The sequence below is a fragment of the Equus przewalskii genome, chromosome 3 (assembly GCF_037783145.1).
Source record: "Equus przewalskii isolate Varuska chromosome 3, EquPr2, whole genome shotgun sequence".
Taxonomy (NCBI): Eukaryota; Metazoa; Chordata; class Mammalia; order Perissodactyla; family Equidae; genus Equus; species Equus przewalskii.
In genome coordinates, this window is record NC_091833.1 from 77,660,087 (window position 1) to 77,676,194 (window position 16,108).

General features: G+C 41.1%; 1 protein-coding gene across 11 annotated transcripts in view; it reads right to left on the reverse strand.

Moving 5' to 3' along the window:
* Positions 1-16,108, reverse strand: part of KIT (KIT proto-oncogene, receptor tyrosine kinase) — a 119,218-nt gene that overhangs the window by 51,698 nt on the left and 51,412 nt on the right. For 6 of the 11 annotated variants that reach the window (XM_070612888.1, XM_070612887.1, XM_008526291.2 and 3 more), the window contains exons 7-9: positions 15,510-15,625; positions 2,432-2,546; positions 550-743 (exon numbers count right to left, since the gene is read on the reverse strand). In XM_070612888.1, coding sequence (XP_070468989.1) covers positions 550-743; positions 2,432-2,546; positions 15,510-15,625 — 425 coding nt within the window. The remainder of the gene's footprint in view (positions 1-549; positions 744-2,431; positions 2,547-15,509; positions 15,626-16,108) is intronic. The other 5 variants (XM_070612889.1, XM_008526293.2, XM_008526292.2 and 2 more) reach the window with 1 other exon arrangement.

The following is a 16,108-nucleotide window of genomic DNA, read 5'->3' on the forward strand; positions in this document are numbered from 1 at the left end:
GATCATTTCACCTACGTTAGGAGAGCTAGTCACTCATAAATCAAACTTTAAAGATGTTATAGAAAGAACTTACTAACATGACACCATAAAAGGCAGTGTTAACTCTCATATAGTGTCTGGCAATGTGTTAAAATAACTGATTTTAAATAACTGAAATTTTAAATTGAACTTAAATTTTTAAATTGCTCTGTTTCTGTTTGAGCATAAGGTAAATATATTCCCTATTTGATTTCTCTATCTCTTTTTAATGGAAACAATTGGAAACATACAATTTCTTTAGAGAGATATATATATCACACACATGTGCATGGACAGAACACACATATGTACACGCACACACACATAAAATATATATAGTACATGGTTAAAATTACTGCATGAATTTTAACAAACTAGTACAGAACGAAACGTAGTGAGTATGATGACAGTAGAACGCAATGCAGGTATTACCAGAAATGACATGGCCAATGATGGAATGGACTTAAAATCATGACTGACGTGGTAGGCAGTGCCTAACATCCCCTTAAATTGGATTAAAAAGAAATATACCTTTGTTGTTACCTTTAAATGCAAAGTTAAAAAAGGCCGAACTCTTGCCCACATCATTGTAAGCCCTACACTCGACCGTGCCGTTGTGCTTGAATGCACTGTAATCGATGGAGCTTTGAACCACGAGTTTTCCAAACGGTGACACGGATGAGTTTTGTATCTTCACATCCACTGGCCCCACAGGAATGGAACATCTAGGGGGAATAAAATAACAGCCCAGATTTACTCCAGGAAAATCAATCAGTGAGCCAATCCAACACCTCGGATCTGGCGTACTTTTAAAACTAAGTTAAGGGTTCAAGATTGGAACTTTCCTTTTACACGCTGATGTCAGAGAGTGATGACGAATGAGCACTTCTGTGGCCCCGTAAGCAGGGAAAGCACCGGGGAAGAGAAGGAAGAGGGAGATGAGAGTTTGGAGTGAGATGTGGGTTTGAATTCAAACCCCTAATCTGTTGACCTCTGACAAGTTATTTAAATTCTTCAAGACTCAGTTCCTACAGCTGTAAAACTGGAATGGTCGTGCCCATCTTGGAAGGTTATTGAAAGGATTAGAGAGGAATTAAGTAAGATGGCTGGCACACATCCCGGTACAAAGTAGGCCCTTATAAATAAACTAATTGCAAGAGGATGTACAAAGCATAAAAAGGAAAAGCATGCAGGAGGAAAGCATTAAAGTCTCAAAAAGGACAACAACAGGGCAACCCCCCCAAAACCCCAGTAGCGAGGACCCTGCAGCTCCAGGTTCTATGGAGGGAGGTACAGGCTGTATCTCTAGGTCGCAATGACAAACCCTGATGACCCCGTTTGAAATCACCCATACCCCTCACATGCCTAGCAGTTTTCTATTCTCTTCTCTTGCTTTGTTTCTCTCCTCAGCACTTAACACCTGTACGCATTAGTTGTTTATTTCATCTTTCGCCCATCTCCACCTATTAGCATATAAACTCACAAAGCCAGGGTTCACATGTGTTCTGTTCACTGGACCAACGTTTAGCATCCAGTTGACGCTCCAAAAATACTTGCTGAATGAATGATTGTATTACCAGAGTTGCTTCCACTGTGGGCATGCTTTCCAGGGGTCTTGAACCCTCCCTATTACTCCCTGCAGAAAACATTCCACTAAAACTCAGCTGACAACACTCCTATGCAACCTCTTCCAAGTTGTTGTGATAAAAAGGTCTATTTGATGAAAAATAAAATTTCTATTATTATCTTGACTATTCAATTGTGATGTTACACTGGGCTTTTAAACCCTGAGCATAAAATAGCTTTTGATGGATAAAAACAGCAAAGTTGACCCCATTTTCATCTTCAGGTAATGTGAAAGGACAATTTAAGGCTTAAGGGTCGCTTGTGAGGCAGAGGAAGCACATTGCCACATGCGCTCTGCTCAGAGGCGGGACACCTCATCAAGGAGAAAACCATTTGAAAACCCGCCGCTTACAAACACCACGTGTATGTTGTAATTGCACGATCATTACTTTTTGGTAACTTGGCAATTAACTTCTGAGGTAATTTTTTTCATGATAACTACAGCTGCATTTCCCACACACATTACCTCCTGTGTATAGAATGGAAATCTAATTACTCTGCCCTGGAAAATTGCTTTATCTACCTGCAGGCTGGAAATTGCACGATAAATCCAAAAAGATAACCAGCAAAATAGAGAAGTCATTCAGTAATCATTTTTCAGCAAACAAAATTAATGTCTACCAAGAAAAATATAGCAATTATGACCTCTAAAAAGCCACATGGATAGAAAAAAATAATAAGCAAAACAAAGCTTTAAAAAAAAAATCTGAAAACACCATTTGAAATGCAAGTGAATCGCAGTCCATCCCTTCTGCGTGTTAAGTAGGACCCAAAATAATCATCTCACCTCTGCTCAGTTCCTGGACAAAAATACCAATCTATTGTGGGCTCTGGGAATCCTGCTGCCACACACTGGAGCATGCCATTCATGAGCCTGTCACGAGTCAGGATTTCTGGTTTTGCTGCAGGAAAAGAGAAGCGGCCATACGTCAGATTGCTGGAAAACCTCATCAAGGTTCACTCCATTCTTTTAGAAAACTTAGCACCTTCTTGAGGCTGAAGAAGACCCGGAGGGAACATGTTAGTCAAAGGGGAGAATCTGAACCAGGAAGTGGAAGGTACAGGGAGGTGGATGTGAGGGGTCAAACCAGGAGAGGCTGTCAGTGAGAGCTGCCCAGCCCAGCTGGACTATCCGCCCCGCAGATGTGGAGGTCTGTGAACTGGCTCTTCCGGGGATCTGGAGGTTGCAGGACCACCTGGCAGGGTTTCTGTTTCCAGTGAGGGGGAATCTGACAGACCGCTTCTAAATCAAGACTCTGGAATTCCAAACTGTATTAAAGGTGGAAATTTGGTTTAAAGGATTCCTGATATCGGGCTTTCAAAGTATTGTAGAGACTGGAATGGACGAAATTAGGAGTTGTTACAGGAAAAGAGAAGCCCCCCCACCTTGGAAATTTCCTCTTTTGGGGGGAGGGGTGAAGAGGTGATAGATATTAAATAGGTTAATCACCCTTTTTACAGAAAATCGAAAACCTAAGAGTAAAATACCATACGGGCTTTTAACCCCAAATTTTTATTTCAAATGCAAAACACAGACAGAAAATTAGAAGAGGAAACCAGCCCGAGAGTGTTATTCATACATATATCTAAATCTGAGTACAATCACCGAAAAAGTAAATTATATCAGCAGGAATGCTCTAATTTGACATTTCTGTGTAACTACAATAATCAACTGATATTCAATCACGGGTGCCCTAAAGCACTGCAAATTCTTGAGATTATTTCTAAAGCGGAAGGAAGATGAACTTGCGTTCAGCTGTTCTATTGGTAATCTATTTGAAGGATTCTAACCTGCTGAGAACAAGTTGGCTAAACTGTAAGCATCCGGTGGTGGGGACAGGGATGAGCTTGCCCTGTCTCCCTGGTACAGCATCGAGAGCACCAAGCCTGAGCACAGGACCACGGGAGGCCATGTGTGTGGCCGACAGACCTGAACACCGACTACAAACACCCATCAGCTCTCTGCCCTGGATCAGATCTCCTCATCTGTCAAACGGGAACAACAGTACCCACTTCACAGAGGGGTTGTGACAATTCAATGAGATGGAGCACACAAAGCACAAAGAACTAAAAATGATTCACAGAAATGAAACAAAAAAATTTAAGAATTATTATTAATGATTCAGTTCTTCTTTTCTTGCCAGCCTAAATATTCTCTTCAATGATCTAAAAATTACTTCTTTAAGAGTGTGATAATGCGCATGTGTTTTAACCCGATGCACTGGAAATCTGACATCAATTTTACTGCGATTGATGGGAACAATAGATGTGGTGAGAAAGACAGACTGACAGCCCAGAAGCCTAGTAAGCTTATTTCCTCAAAGGAAGGTAACACTGATAAATGACATCTTTGTGGAACAAGCTCTCAGCACCTCACCTCCTTGCAGGCAAAATGGCTTGGCAGGGAACGGAGTATCCACATGCATGGCACACCCACCTGTCACTCAACCTGGCCCTGCTGATGGGCAGGCCATTTGGCTAATACACACAAAAGAGCGAGACTCCAAAGCAATCTCAAGGTAGGGGCATCCTTGAGAGTTTGGATCCCATGCCAGCTTTCACAAATAGAGCAAGAAGACGAGCAATCGTCTTGCGAAAGCATCCATCTGGCAAGTTTCATTTAATTATCATGGGCAACTGTGTGATTGGGCTGAAAAGTAGGACACAACACAAAAAAACAGTGGAACTTTAGGAGAAGGCTATTTGCTGGAGACCACAGGCGCCATACGGTGGGTCTCTCTGGACTCGATACAAGTGTCACCTCCTTTTCCGAGCCATCCTCAACTCGCCAAAGCCAAGGTGGTTGGTCTCTTCTCGCTAGCACTTAAGAGCAGCTGACACTCTTAATCAGACTCTATATTCTCAAGGGCAGGAACCACATCTTACTGACTGTCCCTCTGACTCCTTGAAGAGCCTGACCAACGGGAGACACACAGTAGGAGCTGTTGAACGATTAAGTCCTCCCCAAAGCAATAAGTGCCTCAGATTCCAAATGAATTCAACTAAAGTCACAAGAAGGGACTGGAAGAACAGCCTAATGGTCACTTTCCTGTGTAGGGGCACTATTTCCATTATTTTTGCAGTAGCAGTTATAAAATAAGAAGTACACACAAATACCTGGGTCATGTGAATTTTTTTTTAATACTGCAGTTAATGAAGAGAAGGGTCTATACACAGACAGCAAAGATAACTGGATAGGACTCAAATGGGAATCAAGTTCATAAGACAGATTTCCTTATCCCGACATTCCTTTTGTCACTCATCCTTCCTAAGCCTACATGGTGGATTTCTAGTGGAATTAAATATTAACTCAATACCAAAAGAGGCTAAAAGGATAGCTTAAGATATTAACAATGGTTATCTCTGGGTAGTAGGGTTACAAATAGTATCTATTTTTTTCTTTTGACTTGTTTTCCATTTTTTTATAATGAACACGTAGCTAATAATGAACCTATAAAACATTTTTTAATTAAAAAAGTTGGAACGGCTCAAAATTACATAGTCAATTACATGTAGCTTTGGTTACAAATGCTCTACGATCCAAGCCTTCCAGCGTGACACCTGGTAGCAGTTATACAATGGCCAGGGCTGGCAAATGGTGTGTCTGGATGTCCTACTTGTTCCCTGTTTCCGTGTGCTGGTAATTAGGCAGGTTTTTAAGGTACTATCCCAGGTGGGCCATAACCTGAGGCTCAAGGAGCAGCTTATGTCCTCTTGGGCCTGAGGTTGGCCAACCAAGCTCAGAGCGTTCACAAACTTCAATGTGCATTGGAAGCACTTTGCAAAGAGGTTAAAACGCAGATTCCTGGACCCCATTGCCAGAGACTTAGTAGGTTTAGGATCTGACCCAGCAATGCACTTTGTAAAAGTACCTTCAAGGGACCCTGACCAGGGCTGGGACTAGGGTGAGGCAAGAAAAGCATGAAGGGTGCAGAATTTAAGACACTTACCCTCAAGGTTTTGCAAATGGAGGGTTGGCACCATGAGGGAGCACCTCCTTAAATTGGCACCTGAGGTGCCTCTCTGGCCTGACCCTAATACCAGCCCCGTTCTTAACATTGGGGATGAGAGACTTCCTTCTGCAAAGGCTGAGTTACACGAGTACAGTGTGGGCTGTGCATGGCAAGTTGCACTAGGAAATGTTTAATACATAAAGAATGAGCTAGGTATAAATCTGATTCCTAAAAACGAAAATCTGGGCTCATCTGCATTTTGTAAGTCCCTCATTGCACCATGTTAAGACATTAAGTATACATTTTGCTTTTAAAGATACATAACTCCCTGCAGTTCTCCAGGTTAAGTCTGAGCTGTGGTTTCTCAGATATTCTGCAATCAGCCGTAGACCAAATGACACCTTCCCTAATTCCTCCCAAGTTGCAGGTTTAGATAAGCCTAAGAGGTGTGTGAGTTATGTATTTCCTGTGGAGATAAAAATTAGCCTTTTCTTCCTTCAAAGCATTATGGACCTGAGTCATTCCGGTGTCTCCAACAGCACTGATCAGCTTGTAGGCAGATTTCAGAGTGCTTATGACTGGACTGAGAATTTATTGCTCATGCAATTAAAAATCCTAACCATTCACTGATTTACCCAACCGATATGTGATCTTGAAAAATACTCCTTTTCACCACCATTAGGTCCATAGGGAAGGCAAGAACAAAATGAATTTCTAAGAACACAGCCCAGATTACAAGAGCTGAGGGGGTGGGTTGGGAGGAGATATACATGTAATGGGGTGGGGAAGCATTTTTGAATACAGCTCTTCTCTCTAACCACCCCGACCAACTCCTGCTATAAAATTTGCCCACACTCTGTAATAGCAGGACTAAGAACGATGACATAAGTCTCCAAATAATAAAACTAAATGAAGAGAGATCCTAAGGATGGATTTGTTTTTAGGATGGTTTAATGGCCAATGCTTTGCAGCAATTTGTCACCTATCTTGGCTTGGGAGTCTGGGTCAAATCTACATTCCTGTCATAGTACCGTTACAATAAAGGAATTTAAATCAGCTAAAATAGAAGTACTACTCAGGTTAACTTTTACTGATAAAAGGAATAGTATAGTTTTTTAAAAATCTCCCAGAATAGATATTTTAAAAATAAATTTTGTCTTAGACATTCTTCAAGATAGCCAAAAACTGGCTGGGCACTTTAACAGAAATTTAAAAGATGAAACAAAACTTCAACTATAGTCTCCTGTATCCAGTTATCTTCAACAGACTGTTTATCATTTAAAAAAAAAAAAAAAGTCATTCTCCTAATGAAGTAATGTTCCAAACTAGGGGGAAGCACACTTTTACCGTAAAGGGCGTGAGGGTAAATCTTTTAGGCGTTGTGGGCCATAGGGTCTCTCGTAAGTACTCAGCTCCACCCCATACCACAAATGTAGCCAAAGACATGTAAATGAATATGCATGGCTGTGTTCCAGTAAAACTTTACTTACAGACACGAAAATCTGAATTTTTTCATGTCTCACAAAATCTTCTGATTTTTTTTCAACCATTCAAAAAAACACAAAAATTCTTGGCTTATGGGCCATTCTAAAACAGGCTGTAAGCTGAATCTGGCCCCAGGGCTATAGTTTGCCTACCCCTGTTCTAAACAGCCATCAAAAAGATCTCCCAAATCTTACGATTAAGTCAAAAAAAAAAAAAAAATGATGAAACTACTTGGAGAGAGGCTTCCTCAGCCAGAATCACTGGGTTCAACTTACAGGAGCACCATGGCCATGTGACCCAGACATGGGGCAGGTGATGTGTACCTGCCTCACAATGCAACTCTGCCTGCCGCCAAGGAGGGCAGGCATGAGATAAAATGCGATTTTTGCTATTTTTCTACTCTGTCAGAGTAGGGAACTCATTTTGCCACCTAATTCACAAGTAGAGGAGAAAGGTTATTGACACAATGCCCATGGAAAAATTATGTACCTATTCTTGGATTATTTTAAATTTCCACTAAATTAGAGGTGACCCTGCATACATTTGTAAATGAAGAGAGCTAACTTGATGTAAAATCACATGTGGCTCAACTGGAAGGGAAATTTCCATAGAGTAGAAGTTCCACAAACATAAAAGGAACTACTCTTGCTGTTTTTAGAAAAGTTAGGTCCCAAGTTCAGGGTCAGTGCTGGCAGAAGTTTACATGGTTACATATCTAAACTTCTTTCTCTTGCTTTTCCACCATACACATGAAAAAATGGCCAGACCACGCAAATACAGTCAACAAAGGGCTTAACCATCTACACAAGTTACCTTGTTTTCGAACAGGTTCAGCATTTAATAAATCCCCAACTTAGCAACACGCTCCATCAGACCAACTGTCTTAGGAGACACGAAGGAAAAAGAATAACAGGACTTGAGGGTGGGAAAAATGAGACTCTTGGTCAGAACCACATTTCCTAAATTTTCTCAGAACATGAGAGAGTCAAATTCTATTTTAAAAGTAGGTTGCCATGATATCCCTTTTTCCTTGATTTAAATGTCTATAACACTTCTCATATCCACAGAGATCCTCTTCATAAGAAGGAGCTATTAAAGTGTCACATCAAAAACAACACTCATAACTCCCCAGCAATTTAAGAACAAAAACTCATTTCAAGTTCAGGAAGAGAAAATAAAAACAGAGTTCAACCGTCAGATATCTCAAATGAACACATATTGCTTATAAAAAGATTAATGTAAAAAGACAAGCAACTATTTTCACAGAGATGAGCTACCACACTAAGAAGATCTGAAAACTATTCCTGAATTCAGATCTGTCCAGCGCAGTGAATCCACGACATATGTTCAAGATGTGGGAGCATGAAAGATAACAACAGATGATAACCTTACTGACTCCTGGGCACTCAGGCAAGGTTGCTCATTTGAGATTAAACAAGATAATTATAAACTTTAAATAATCGTCTGATGGGTTTCTTTTAAAACTTAGTCACACCATTTCAGAGTCCCATCTCTCACTCCACAATGTCTCAAAATTGCATCAGACATGGGTTCAAGAAGTTATGAAATACCCATGCAAGGAGATACCAAAATGATGCCACAGAAGAGCATTTATGACATGGAAAGATGCTCACAATGCTTTCCTCGTTTAGCACCAAAAGCCAAGGTTATGAAGCAATAGGACCTCATTTTGTCCAAAAAAAACCACCTTTTTTTAATGGTCTGGAAGTAAAGGATATCTCTAAAATGTAAATAAACTTAAAAAGGTACAGTTAAAACTTGCTTGATATTTATTCTTGCTTACTTATATTTTCTAGTTATTCTATCCTTCACATAACATTGTTATAATAAAAAAAATTGTTTTGGGGCGGGCCCAGTGGCACTGCGGTTAGGTTCCTACATTCCACTTCGACGGCCTGGGTTTCACCCGTTCAGATCCTGGGTGCGGACATGGCACTGCTTGGCACACCATGCTGTGGCAGGCGTCCCACACATAAAATAGAGGAAGATGGGCATGGATGTTAGCTCAGGGCCAGTCTTCCTCAGCAAAAAGAGGAGGATTGGTGGCAGATGTTAGCTCAGGGCTAATCTTCCTCAAAAAAAAAATTGTTTTAATTTAAAAATACATGTACACAAATGTTTGCACAAACCAAGCTACTGTGGTTACTGTCGTAGCCTTACAGCAAACTCTCAAAAGTAAGTAAATAAATAAAAACGGAGTTCTATTCAGCACCAGCTTTATTTAATGTTTAAGGATTCCAGTAATTTAACAAACATAGAAGTAGGGCTATTAGAGTCCACTTAATAGGAAAAAAACACCACCACTAAAAAGCAGAGTCTCTCAAGCAAAACTCAACAGATAAGTGGGCTAGCAGTTAGTCTTAACATTCTTAGCCTCTAACACAAGAACGGTTTGGACACCCAAGTGTTTGGAAGGAAGGTGCCTATAACCTTCAAAAAACAAAAATAGAATGGCTAACAGGTTAACAGGTAGGAAAACGCTTCCAACCTTCCAAAAACTCTAAGTTCTAGTAACTTCACTCTCATTTCATGAGGATCTTAAAAGCCCCCCAACTGAGAAGTCCTTGAAGGCAAGCCCACCATTACTATTGTGCCCTGGGTAAAGGTCCTGGAGACTTCCAGCCAGGTGGGTGACCCAGACGGCTGGCAGGCAGTCTGTCCAAAGTCAGCCATCTACACTGCCGGCTTGACAGGTATACCCTCACCTTTGGCAAATGTCAGACGGACCATGTCCTTTATTTGTAGAGTGTTGCTACTCCCAAAAAGAAAGATTGTTGAGCCATGCGTAACTGGATTTCACTTTGGAACCAAAAAATACATAAAAGGTGGCCCAGATTTCACAAATGTGGTCAAAGGGAAACTTTCTCATCAAGAGGCCTCATTCTGGGTGATTTATTACTTTGACTGATTTGGGTATACTGTATGATCTATAAATAATCACTCACACCAGACAGGATGTTAATTACATGATGCAGTGATTTAGAAATAATACATTATTTAGCATTTCCTTAAATTGTTTCAACCCCTTGTTAACACTCTACAGTAAATGGAGTGAAATTTGTGACTTTTGAGAGTTAATTTGGTGCAGTTCAGCAGTCATCTGGAGACCCAATCTAGCTTAACATTACCTGTGCTCCATGAAAGCCAACGAGACAAGAGGAGCCCTTTTGTTCTCTATACCTTACTTGTCCTGCTACCACCACCTGACAGGACTCTCACTCAACTGGCAGGTTTGTCATTAAGGACAGACCTTTAAGATGGGAAAGAGATCTACTTATGGCTCCTAGATATCATTTGCCACAAATTTTAGATTTGTAATACTGATCTAGAAATGCTACCGGATAAGGTTTAAAAAGGGTACAACACTTTCAGCTGTAAGATGAATAAGGATATAATCGAACATAAAACATGGTGAGGATAGTTGATAACACTGCATTGTATAATTGAAATTTGCTAAGAGAGTAGAACTTGAACGCTCTCACCAAAACAAAACAAAACAAAATGGGTAAATACAAAAGGTGATGAACGTGTTAATTAACACAATGTATACATATATCAAACGATCACATTGTACACTTTAAAGATCTTACAATTTCATTTGTCAATTATATCTCAATAAAGCTAAAAAAAAAAAGTTCTTAAAATCTTTCCAGAGGTTTGAAAAACAAGTGATTTATCATATCAATCATAATTTCTTTGCACAATTTTGTAAATTATTTCAGGATTCACATGAGACAGTTGAAAATACAAGCCAAAATAAACTTATAAAATATTTATATTACTGATTAACATTTAAGTCCACCAAAAAGTTTGAAATTTATTCAAGAAATACTGAGTGGAGAGGGAAAAGAGACAAGTGAATAATTTAAGGTTAAAATACACATTTGTCCTTTTAGTTGTCCTGGATTTGGTAAAAAAAAAACTTCATTGTGTGACATTTATTATAATCAAAGAGACCATAGGTTTCCAAGCAAAAATCGCAAGCTACCTAAAGAATCTGGGTGGTGTCACTTTTTCTAACACGTAGAGGAACTCTGGAAAGAGTAGTGCCTATTAAAGCACTTTGGGATAGTTTGATAGTTCTTAGAACTTTATTTTTCTCCCAATTTTAATCTGCAAGGAAAACAAATGGGCATTTTCCCCAAATGACATCAAACTTTTTCTAACTAAGAATATGATCTCTGTATACAACTTCAGTAAGCAATGCAAGTTCAATGCAAAGAATCACTGGTTTGTTTTGTTTTGGTTTTGGTTTGTTTGTTTTTAAAGATTGGTTTTTAAAGATTTTAAAGATGAGCTAACAACTATTGCCAATCTTTTTTTTCTTTTTCTTCTTCTTCTTCTCCCCAAGTCCCCACAGCACATAGTTGTATATTTTAGTTGTGGGTCCTGCTAGTTGTGGCATGTGGGACACCGGCTCAGCACAGCCTGACGAGCGGTGACATGTCTGCGCCCAGGATCCGAACCCGCGAAACCCTGGGCTGCCCAAAGCGGAGTGCATGAACTTAACCACTCGGCCACGGGGCCGGCCGTTTTGTCTTTTAATGAAAATCCTCATCAGTTTCCTCTGGAGGTCGTGCTGAAAAATGGCAAACATATGACTCTTGGCCATTATAAACCACCTTTAATGTCACTGAGCCAACTTTACAGACCCATGTAAATTATGCCTCAGTTAGAGAAATAAAAATAGTATTAAACATTTTCAAGCTTTACATGTTACATATTTTCCTCTTAACACAAACTGGCAGGACATGATTTTTTTTAAACCGCCCACATAAACAATCTAAACACACACACACACACACACACACACACACACACACACACACACACCTCTCTCCCACTATATTCAAATCTATATGTAGAATTTTCAAAACAAATGGATTTCTCTGCCACCAAACATTTAACCATTCAAAATCAAGGATTTTCATGAGCATTTCTCAGGAATCTATTAAGCAATTAGGTATCAATGTTACTGAGTAAAAGTACCCTGAACTTCTGCACTTATTCTTTGCCTTTATCATTCTGATTTTTATTAATTCTAATTTTTGCAGAGTGTAATTTCTTTCATCCTTGGGGCTAAGCTCATTTACAGAATACTATACAGTAGATCCACATATACATTTGGCTCAGCTAAAACATTACATCAAAATGGACACAACTGCTCCAATTTTAAATTTTAAAACTATTTTTAGCTTTTGATTTTAAAATTTAACTTAAAAAAATTTTGCCCCATAATAGTATTCACTAGAATTGTTTTTCAATCCAAAAAGGAAAAAAAAATCAACAAAGAAATTAGCTAACTATACATATCCATGAAGAGCAACTGGGGCATATTTCACAAGAGGCAAATGTTTTAAGTTTCACATAAAAATGCTACCTGTCAAAGCATTTGGAGATCAAGAAATCCAACCTGTTAGGTAAGTGAAATAAATGCCTTTAGTCAGTTTCGTGTTTGTAACACACTGACATCAATGAAAGACTTCCTGAGGAGCTTAACCCAAGAGGTCAGAGAACAAACATGCTACCCTCATCTTCACTCAGTGCACCAAGCAGGAGCTCAGTAAATGCTGTGGGGGGATCTGTGACCCAGGCCCTAGAATACAGAAAAGGCCTCCTGTACTAACAGGGAATCCAAGAAAGGATTGTCTGGGAAGGTTGATGCCATTTCCTATCTAGTTTCAAACAGGCACGAGTTCACCAGCAGAACTGATTAATACTGATCCTGCCGCATGGTAAATTAGCCTGGCAAGTAAAACGGTAGGAACCCTGTCACCCAGAGAAAAGTAAGGATGACTTCGGTGACATCTTTCTAAGGTCAATGACTCACAACTAGCAGACCATACACTGGCAAAGGAAAGCATGAAAAAGGGGAAAAGAAACAGATCTTAATGCCTCCTTGCCCTTGAAGCCAGGGAAAGAGAGAGATAAACGGCATTTAATTTAATAAAATCCCCAACACTGAGCTTCTCAAAGCAAGGTCTGCGGAGTAGGCCACGTCCACAATCTGCTGTTACTGGACCACACGAGGGAAGCACAGAAACTGAGAACAAGAGTTGAGAAGGAGCAATTTGACAGGGTAATTTTTGTATCTGTTGAATTTAATAATAAAAAAAATACGATCTCGTATCTTATATATCTTTTCTTTTTTGCTTTACTTTTCTAGTAATTGGTTCTTACTCTATTTTATAGGAAGTATTGATCCAGAATGAATTCAAAATTTAAAAAAAAATGTCTTTGACCACAGATAGTTTAAGAAGCACCATATGAGAGCATCAAGTTTTGTTTTCTTTTTTTGAGGAAGATTAGCCCTGAGCTAACATCTGCTGCCAATCCTCCTCTTTTTGCTAAGGAAGACTGGCCCTGAGCTCAGATCTGTGCCCATCTTCCTCTACTTTATGTGTGGGACGCCTACCACAGCATGGCTTGCCACGCGGTGCCATATCCGCACCTGGGATCCAAACCGGCGAACCCCAGGCCGCCAAAGCGGAACGTGCGAACTTAACTGCTGTCCCACCAGGCCGGCCCCCAAAATAAAGTTTTGTATGGACAGCATGCATATTATGCTCACATGGATATGGATTTATCTGCAATCATCTCGTAAATTACTTGAATATTAAGATTTTTCAGAAGCAGGTAATTTTGCCCATTTGTAATGCACTAATAAGCTGCTCCAATTAACATCTGAATTAATCTAGAGATATTTGAATTGTGGGCCAATGAGACACCGTATAATCAAAACTGTTCCAAGGAGCTGAGATATTAATGAACATGATACCCTTGGAAAGGAGAGTTCTGTGGTCAAACAAGCTTGGGACAAGCCCTCCACAGCCCCCTCCAGGGGAGGCATAATACACATCAGCACAGCGAGCGCCTTGAGAAGGTCGGTCGGTTAGAAAAGAGTTTAATGGCACAGATGTGACCCTCTTTATCTAAACACATATCCTGTTCAGGAAACACAATTTTGGAAATGCTGGTATAGTCAAAAGACTCCAGGTTAGTAACCAAAAACCTGTCCTGAGTATCACTTATTAGCTGTTTCTCGTCTTCACTGGTCCATGGATCCCACTGCCCAGCCCACTACACCACTGAGCTGCAGCATCAAGGACATAATGATGTGAAATCACTTCATGTAGCAAGTAGTAAGCTCCTTGTGGACAAGGGACTGGCTGCCGTCCTACAGCCCAACACACGCGAAGTACCCAGCAGTTACTAAGCTGTCCTCTAGGCAATGTTCCAGGTTGTCTCCTCGGCCCCCACACACCCAGGGTGGCTAATTCCAATGGTCATTTTGTGGGAATCCTACAAATCCCAAAATGGGGAATCCCATTTTGTGGGAATCCCAAGGATTCTGTCTTTGGAGGCCTCCCATGCTCTGGTGCCCAGGCTGGTGTGCTGCGGTAGGCATCTGCCGCCCTTCCTTGGAAATGCAGATTGGCACCATGGGAGAGCCAGGAGGAAGCTGCGCACTTGGCAAAAGTCCCAGTGGGTGAGTGTGTGCCCTTGGCCTCAACCTCTGTGCAGACATTTCTCCAAGCCGCTGTGGGGGTGCAGGCCACAGCAGGGCAGGACTCAGGTGTTCACGGCCATCCCCCACCCTAAACCGCCCGCTCCCTTCTCCCATTGCACCCACAGGGTATGCAGTAGGGACCCTCTGAGCTGGGTCAATATTGCATTCATCTTAGTGGGAGAACAATCTGAACACAAATAATCTCACAATCTCCAAAGAGAAAGCCCTGTAACAAAGAAATCATGTCAGGGCTTGATAGCGTCTCCTTCCACCTGACACCGTAATCCAGCTACTAGTCAACCTCTGGCTCCCCATTTCAACAATCAACAAGAACACATTTTCCGGGGCCAGCCCGGTGGCAAAGATTAAGTTCGCACATTCCACTTCTCGGCGGCCCGGGGTTCACCAGTTCGGATCCCAGGTGTGGACATGGCACCACTTGGCAAGCCGTGCTGTGGTAGGCGTCCCACATATAAAGTAGAGGAAAATGGGCACGGATGTTAGCTCAGAGCCAGGCTTCCTCAGCAAAAAGAGGAGGACTGGCAGTAGTTAGCTCAGCGCCATCTTCCTCAAAAAAAAAATACAAAAAGAATACATTTTCCCTCAAACCACTGTTGTTTTTAACTTCTGTGGCTCCTCTGTTTACTTCAAAGGTAGCACCCAGAATGTGAGCGACGTCTACAAGGTCACGTGGTCAGTGCAATGTAGGACAAGGAACTGGTTTTCATACACATTCTTCCAACCACCAAACCACGGGGTCTTTGTTAAGGTCAGAATTATCATGAAACATTATTTACATAGTACACAATGAGCTCAGTTCGGCAGCTGTTACAAACACCAGCCACAACTTAAAATAATAAAAAACAAGATGATAAGGAGCCAGTTGTTTTACTCACTGTTCACGTAAACATTAAATGTCACGGAAGAATCGACATCAGAATTGGACACTAGAAACGTGTAAGTGCCTCCTTCGGTGCCTTTTAATCTAGTCAGATGAAGTTCGCTCACATATCTACAAAGAAAGACGATAAATTAGTCACACCTAGATGGCCTGCCTCAGAGGATGTGCCTTTGTCACAGCTCCCCTCTGGAAATACATGTCTGGTTAGGAAAAATGACTCATGTAATGCAGTAGTAACAAGATCCACATTCACAAACAACAAATACAAATACACACACACATACTTAATTTGGGACAAATGCCTGTCATGTGAGAATACACAATGAGGAAAGGCTTTCTCAGCATGAAGGCAACCTCACAGAGACTGCAGCCTCTCCTTCCTCCCGTGCTGTCCTCACGGCCCTGTCCTCTGCCCACGGTCCTTTGTTCAACTGCCCTCTCACCAGTGTCCTGAACTCGCCTGCCTGCAAAACCCCAGACTGGCAGGCAGCTGCATGCAGGCTGTCTCCATACAGACAGCGCAGAGCCCGAGCAGCAAGGTCAATTTTGTTGCCCTCGCCCCCCTTCTTGCAACCCCACAATCTCCCGGTTTCC